The sequence below is a fragment of the Cebus imitator genome, unplaced genomic scaffold (genome assembly GCF_001604975.1).
Source record: "Cebus imitator isolate Cc_AM_T3 unplaced genomic scaffold, Cebus_imitator-1.0 Scaffold9, whole genome shotgun sequence".
NCBI classification, from domain to species: domain Eukaryota; kingdom Metazoa; phylum Chordata; class Mammalia; order Primates; family Cebidae; genus Cebus; species Cebus imitator.
Window position 1 is genome coordinate 8,101,188 of NW_016107324.1, and position 8,350 is coordinate 8,109,537.

At 42.9% G+C, this 8,350-nt stretch overlaps 1 protein-coding gene across 3 annotated transcripts in view; it reads right to left on the reverse strand.

Moving 5' to 3' along the window:
• Positions 1-8,350, reverse strand: part of SLC12A1 (solute carrier family 12 member 1) — a 102,383-nt gene that overhangs the window by 46,582 nt on the left and 47,451 nt on the right. For all 3 annotated transcript variants that reach the window (XM_017545113.2, XM_017545105.2, XM_017545119.2), the window contains exons 16-17: positions 7,037-7,136; positions 3,854-3,965 (exon numbers count right to left, since the gene is read on the reverse strand). In XM_017545113.2, the coding sequence (XP_017400602.1) occupies positions 3,854-3,965; positions 7,037-7,136 (212 nt within the window). The remainder of the gene's footprint in view (positions 1-3,853; positions 3,966-7,036; positions 7,137-8,350) is intronic.

The window sequence follows — 8,350 nt, forward strand, 5'->3', positions numbered from 1 at the left end:
GCGCCACCATGCCCAGCTGATTTTTTGTATTTTTAGTAGAGACGGGGTTTCACCATGTTGACCAGGATGGTCTCGATCTCTTGACCTCATGATCCACCCGCCTCGGCCTCCCAAAGTGCTGGGATTACAGGCGTGAGCCACCGCGCCCGGCCTACATGTTTAATATAAAGCCTATTGGAAGTATGTCACTTCCAATGACACAGAAGTATGTAGTTCAAAAGAGAAGAACAGACAGTATTTTTTAAATTACCAAGCTGGATTCTTTAAAATGGGTCCCCAAAGTTACCTTGATGAAGAGTGGCTCACGTAAAATCTTTGAGCTGAATAGCAAAAAAGCAACAGAAGGGAAATGGCCTAGAGGAGATTGTAAGAGTTAGCTGGATAGTTGGAAGGCCACAGTGGGTGCTTGAGGCCCAGCAAAGAGTACAGGTCTTTTAATTTCAAATTTAAAAATGCTACAGTTGCAGGAAATGACAGCTGTGCCCACATATTTTCCCTCTACCCACTTGCATCAAATGCCCATGTTTTAAGTCTTGCTCCTTTCTGGTAGGATAACAGAACTTGAAGCAAATACGTCAGTAGCTGCAGGCCACCAGAAGGATGGAGCCCAGAGCCTGCTGTCCTGTGAATAGTGGGGAGAAGCATATATCTCACTGTTCCATCATGATCCAACTGCTGTACACTTAAAAAGTTCAAAATCCAGTGTCTGGACCTGGTTTTTCAAAGAGGGCATGCTTTAGGTTTTTATTGAAGGTAATATATTTTTTGAATAAAAGTGGCAACTATAGCATACCAAAAATAATGATATTGACAATAACAATGAAAGTTAATTGAGCATTTATTCTTTGAGGGACACCAGACTCAGCATTAGAAAGCTTATCTTCTGTAATTCAAATAGCAACTCTGTAACATAGGTGCCATTTTTATTATTTTCATTTTACAACTGAGAAAAGTAAGGCACAGAGAGATGAAATATCATGTGCTTAAGGGACTCACGGCTAATAGGTGGCAAAATAGTGATTTGAAACTTGACTGTTATTCTCAAAAGCCCATGAGCACCAGCTTCCTAGACTTAAAAAACTAAATTGTCATTCTCTTATCATCATCACTATTTAACATTTTCCACAAGGTTGGCCTAACCATCAACCTTTGTGCTTTTGGAAAAAAATTCTGATGGCATACTTATTCCCCCTAGATCCCTTTCCATCTGTTTCTTTGCAAAGATGATTGACGACTGAGCCCAGAGTCTAAAAATGCTGTCAACATCTGTAGCCCAAGGAGCTCATACAAAGTAACTAACTGGAAAGTCATTAACTGATGCAGTAACTATTTTCTGTCCCTAGGAGAACCTTGGCACCTGAGAGCAAGGCTCTTGGGCCCTACATGGAGAGACCGATATAGCAATTTATAATACAGCCCAACATGTATGTCAAACAAACAGGGCCATTGGTGGCATAGACTAAGATACCTACTTCAAATGAAATGATATTCCAGCACTATTGTGTATGATAGTCAAAGCAGCAAAGGGTTAATTAAAAGCAGTCTCTCTTGTTTCTGACAAGACCCTTTCTCCCTTGCCAATAGATGACTGTTTATACTCCCAGTTTATTTCTCCAGTCCTAAAGATATTTTATTGCCTGCTAAACTAAGTTTTCTCTAAATTGCTGCAGAAGAAAAACACCCCAAACTGCTTATTTCATCAAAACTGGCTTCTATATTATATTGGCCAAAATGAAATCCAAGAATCCAGGGCACCAAAGTTGATAATACGAGAGAGGGGCGCTTGATAAGATTTAAAAAAATTCTTTAGCGTCACAGTTGGTCATTACTTAACCTGTCAATCTCAAGTACTTAGTAGGAGTCTCTCTACCTCCTACCAGATAATTGCATTGAGTTATAGTGTTTGAATTACTGATATATAAGCACCAAGAGGAAAGAGAGTATGATCAACTGCGTCATAGAATATTGGCATTTAGAATATTACCAAGTGTGAAGAGTTGCTTAAGTACTGGTCATGATGACATGTGGTAAATTAGCCCCCAGCATCATGGCAGAGTTGACCGGCTGGAACGTCACATGACTTCCTGACAGCCCTATTCCTTGGCAGGTGTTGGATATTTAAGTAGTGATGCTGGATTCTAATAGTACTCCCAAGGATGCAAGTGTGCTAAGGCTTTCTCCTCAAGGCATGACACACAGCACACTTGTGTGGCCTAGACAGATATCTTGGCTCTGCCACTTTCTTGTCATGTGATCCAGCACAATAATTTAATTTTCCTGAATCTCACTTTCCCAATCAGTAAAATGAGAACAGGGCTGCTTTTCTTTCATGATTCACTAGGCTGTTGTGTGGCTCGAATATGAAAAGCTGTAGAAAAAAGCTTTGAAGGATAGGTAAGTACTTAAGTACTATAAAAATGCATTAATTGCTAAGAATTTTGAGTGGGGGGTGTGTGTGGGTATGTGTGTGTGTGAGTAAGAGAGACAGCGAGTGATTGAGGGTGTTGGGAATAGAAGTAGAGGTAGGCTAGTTTGGAGGCCTTGGACTTTATTATTATTTTATTTATCTATTTATTTATTTATTTTTGAGACAGAGTTTCATTCTTGTCACCCAGGCTGGAGTGCAATGGCACAGTCTTGGCTCACTGCAACCTCTGCCTCCCAGGTTCAAGTGATTCTCCTGCCTCAACCTCCCGAGTAGCTGGGAATACAGGTGCCTGCCACCATGCCCAGCTAATTTTTGTATTTTTAGTAGAGATGGGTTTCACTATGTTGGTCAGGCTGGTCTTGAACTCTTGACCTCAGGTGATCCGCTCACCTCGGTCTCTCAGGCTGTGTTGGGATTACTGACGTGAGCCACTACACCTGGCTGACTTTATTATTATGATTATTATTATTTGAGATGGAGTCTTGCTCTGTAGCCCAGGCTGGAGTGCAGTGGTGCGATCTGGGCTCACTGCAAGCTCCACCTCCCAGGTTCAAGCGATTCTCCTGCCTTAGCCTCCCAAGTAGCTGGGATTACAGGCATGTACCACCATACCCAGCTAATTTTCGTATTTTTAGTAGAGACAGGGTTTCATCATGTTGGTTAGGCTGGTCTTGAACTCCTGACCTCAGGTGATCCTCCCGCCTTGGTCTCCCAAAGTGCTGGGATTACAGGTGTGAGCCACTGCACCCAGAGACTTACTATTTTATTAATGTTTTAATGCTTCCTCCACACTCGAGAAATTGCTCAATAATTATGGTTAAATTTTTAGCACCAGTTTTGAATACCTCCTAGGAAAACCACCAATAAGTTGTTATTAGTCTACCACATATTTCCGGAACAAAAATAATTCATTTAGCTCTAAATGTTTATCTAAGGCATGAAAAACTTGGTTTAGTTCCTTGAATATCTTCAGTGTTACCAAATTTATCCAAATATTTAATCTAAATTTGATGTGCTGTCATTTAAGGCCATTATGTCTGGTGGTTTCCTCATCAGTTAATCTCTATAATAGTGCTCTATCTGGCCCATTCCATCCTTTTATATTTCTGTACACAGCTATCACCCCAAATGTCTTCATTTCATTTCTGAGCCAGTTATCTTTTTCTTGACTCAAAGGCCATCATTTGGAAATATTTGTCACTTTTAGTTGGCCTCCTACGAAATCTGAAGTACATTTCGTCTATCTGTTTAAATTCGGGATCACGGGCCCTTGCTCATCCTTGCTCTATGAATCAAGGTAGAGGGCTCTTGTATAAACTGTTTTTGCTATTTTCCTATCACTGCATGTACCTTTTCTCCTCACCTAAAATAAACCAAGGTAAGCAGGAAGGGAAAAGCACTTCCCTGGGGTGAAGTGGTTCTTACCACAAAGACTTCACAGCAGATGCAAAGGCCACTGTTCTTGGTAAAGGCATGAGTTATGTCCAGGAGAGCAGGTCTTGTCATGGGTCCCCCTGTCAAGACAATGCACTGGGGCCTGGAAGTGAAAAAAAAAAAAGGCGTGAGAGTGTGCCACTGCAAGCAGTCTGTGACCTCAGAACCATTCCAGTGGGATAACAGGGCCAGAGGCTTGGAAAAATGGGACCTTTCCCCTGTTTTTTCACTTTCCCACCAGAATTCTTGAATCATCCTGTCTGTCCATCTTGACATGCTCATGCTCTCAGTTCAGTTAGTCATAGCAAAAGTGTGAAGTAAGGAAAAGGTGGTCTTGTGGTCTCTCATATGGTTTGGCTTTGTTCCCATCCAAATCTCATCTTGAATTGTAGCTTCTATAATCCCCACGTATTGTGAGAGGGACCCAGTGGGAGGTAACTGAGTCATGGGAACAGATTTTCCCTTGCTGTTCTCATGATAGTGAATAAGTCTGAAGAGACCTGATGGTTTTATAAAAGGCAGTTCACCTGCACACACTCTCTTGGCTGCCACCATATAAGGTGTGACTTTGCTCCTCCTTCACCCTCCACCATGACTGTGAGGTCTCCCCAGCCATGTGGAACTGTGAGTTCCTTGAATTTCTTTTTCTTTATAAATTACTCAGTCTTGGGTATTTCTTTATAGCAGTATGAACATGGACTAAAATTGGTACCGGTAGAGTGAGGTGCTGCTGTAAAGTTAGCCAAAAATGTGGAAGTGACTTTGGAACTGGGTTTAACAGGCAGAAGCTGGAACAGTTTGCAGGGCTCAGAAGAAGATAGAAAAATGTGGAAAAGTTTGGAACTTTCTAGAGAATTGGAGGGCTCAGGAGAAAGGAAGATGTGGAAAAGTTTGGAACTCCATAGAGACTTATTGAATGGTTTTGACCAAAATGCTGATAGTGATAATGGACAATAAAGTCCAGGCTGAGGTGGTCTCAGATGAAGATGAGGAACTTCTTGGGAACTGGAGTAAAGGCCACTCTTGCTATGCGAAGAAACTGGTGGCATTTTGCCCCTGCCCTAGAGATCTGTGAAACTTTGAACTTGAGAGAGATGATTTAGGGTATCTGGTGGAAGAAATTTCTAAGCAGCAAAGTATTCAAGAGGAAGCAGAGCGTAAAAGTTTGAAAAATTTGTAGTAGAAATTTTTTTTTTGTGGGGAGAAATTCAAGCCAGCTGCAGAAATTTACATAAGTAACAAGGAGGCAAACGTTAATCACCAAGACAATGGGGAAGGTGTTTCCAGGGATGTCAGAGAGCTTTACAGCAGCCCCTCTCATCACAGGCCTGGAGGCCTAGGAGGGAAATATGGTTTTCTGGGCATGGTCCAGGGCCCTCCTCCTGTGTGCAGCCTTGAGACTTGCTGCCCTGTGTCTTAGCTGCTCCGGCCATGGCTAAAAGGGGCCAAGGTATAGCTTGGGTGCTGGCTTCAGAGAGTGCAAGTCCCAAGCCTTGGCAGCTTTAATGTGGTGTTGGTCCTGCAGGTGCACAGAAGACAAGAATTGAGGTTTGAGAACCCCTGCCTAGATGTCAGAAGTATGGAAATGCCTGGATATCCAAGCAGAGGTGTGCTGCAGGGGCAGGGCACTCATGGAGAACCTCTGCTAGGGCAGTGCAGAAGGGAAATGCAGGGTTGGAGCCCCCACACAGCCTCCCCACTAGGGCACTGCCTAGTAGAGCTCTGAGGAGAGGGCCACAGTCCTCTAGACCCCAGAAATGGAGATTCACCGACAGTTTGCACCGTGCATTTGGAAAAGCTGCAGACACTCAACACCAACCAGTGAAAGCAGCCAGGAGGAGGGCTGCACCCTGCAAAGCCACAGGGGCAGAGCTGCCCAAGACCATGGAAACCTACCTCTTGCATCGACATGATCTGGATATAAGACATGGAGTCAAAGGAGATAATTGTGGAGCTTTAAGATTTTACTGCCCCACTGGATTTCCGACTTGCGTGGGGCCTGTAGCCCCTTCATTTTGGCCAATTTCTCCCATTTGAAACAGGTGTATTTACCCAATGCCTGTACTCTACTGTATCTAGGAAGTAACAAACTTGCTTTTGATTTTACAGGCTCGTAGGCAGAAGGGACATGCCTTATCTCAGATGAGACTTTGGACTGTGAACTTCTGAGTTAATGCTGAAATGAGTTAAGACTTTGGGAGACTGTTGGAAAGGCATGATTAGTTTTGAAACGTGAGGACATGAAATTTTGGAGGAACCAGGGATGGAATAGTATGATGTAGGCTGTGTCCCCACCCACATCTCATCTTGCATTATAGTTCTCATAATCCCCATGTGTCGTGGGAGGGACCCAGTGGGAGGTAATTGAATCATGGGGGTGGATTTTCCCATGCTGTTCTCATGACCGTGAATATGTCTCACAATATCTGATGGTTGTATAAAGGGCAGTTCCCCTGCCCATGCCCTCTTGCCTGGCACCACGTAAGATATGCCTTTGCTCCTCCTTTGCCTTCTGACTTGATTGTGAGGCCTCCCCAGCTATGTGGAACTGGGAGTCCATTGAACCTCTTTTTTTATATAAATGACTCAGTCTTGGATATTTCTTCACAGCAGTATGAAAATGGACTAAAACAGTCCCCCTGTCTTTTTCCCTGTAGCCACCTACCCCAAATCCCGACATAATCTGTCCCTCTCCAACCAAGATTTTTAAGTTACTTTCTTTCATTCTTCATACAAGCTTGTGCTTGAGGTTTCATTCAAAATAAGATACAGCTAAATAAGATACAGCTAATGAAAAGCTAAAAGTGTTACTTTTAAGAGAATTCAGTAAGCCCTAAAGCCTTCAGAATGGAGACAAAAGCAGAGTAATGTGTGTGGGGATTCAGATCATCTCTCTGAAGTCACGTCCCTTAGTCCACCTTGCTATCTCGCTGCATGGAAGGTTACACCTGGCACTATGAGGGGCTGTAGTTTGGGGTGGGCATAGCTCAGTATGGAAGGAAAGAAGCACTCACTTACAGGAGGTGCTGTCATAATAATGGGGCAGTACTGTCTGACTGCTTATTTTTAGAACGTACCCATAAAACTTATAACTACTTGAATGCCTTATCCCTCATTCGGGAAAGGCACTTCTAATGTGGAACAACATCAGGGTGCCTGAGACACCAGCTTTACCTGAAGTTTTTCACGTGGTCATCCACTGTGGTTAATTCCAGAGCATTGTCTAAAGCACTCACGTAGGAAAGTGCCTGTGTGGAGGAGCCCCAGTTCACCTCTGTGGATAAAGGAGGAAATTGGCATAAAAAGCACTGACCTTTCCTCTGTGTACCATGAATAATTTTTACAAGCCATCCCCATCTATGATTTTCCTTGGCTGTGCCAGTGATGATGAGTGCCCAAATTAGAGAAAATATAATGCACTATTTCCTAAAAAGCACTTTGTATACTTCTATGAATACACATGAATCCTCAGAAGCGAAGGCTTCATTCCAGCAAAGGATCAGACTGTACAACTGCAGTCCTAGAAATCTTGCTTGGTGGGAGAGGCTGTGCGCTAACCACACTGCAGGCAGACAGACTTGGGAGCTGGTCAGTCCCTGAATAGATCTAAAGCATCTTCACAGATTTTTTTTTTTTTGAGAGAGAGTCTTGCTCTGTCGGCCAGGCTGGTGTGCGGTGGCACCATCTACCGGGTTCAAGTGCAGTGGTACCATCTCCATCCACCTGGGTTCAAGCAATTCTCTGCCTCAGCCTCCTGAGTAGCTGGGACTACAGGAACGCACCACCATGCCTGGCTAATTTTTGTATTTTTAGTAGAGGCAGGGTTTGGCCATATTGGCCAGGCTGGTCTCAAACTCCTGAACTTGTGATCTGCCCACCTCAGCCTTCTAAAGTGTTGGGATTACAGGCATGAGCCACCACACCTGGCCCAATTCTTAAATTGAAATGAGAAGCAGCATTTCTGTATACACAGATAATGTGCAGTAATCTTTATATTTTGAATAGTAAAACTAAATAGCATGGGAATTCTTCTAGATTTCTATGAAGAGGGTCGAGGTTCCTTAGCAAACATTTTAGTTTGATCTTTGAGAACCTAATCCCTAATCATCTTCATCACAAGGAGGTCAGTTCTCAGTTCTACCATCTCCCCCCACTTTCTTTCTTTTCTTTTTTCTTCGTTTTTTTTAAAAATTTAAGTATTAAATGGCTCTTCCAAGGTTTATGAGAGGAAGTCCCTGACATGAATGTACAGATACATCCCAGATGACAGACAGAATATATTCTTCTCAGTCTTGTTCTGGAGAGCCAGGGAAATGGGTGAACAATAATTATCGGAGATAAAGCAGATCAATATTGATTGAATGTTGACTGTGCATCAGGCATTAAGTGTACCTTAGGGTATTTATTTTTATAGGGATAAAAGCTCTACTAGTCATTGGACTTTTTTTTTTTTTTTTTTTTTTTTTGAGACGGAGTTTCACTCTTGTT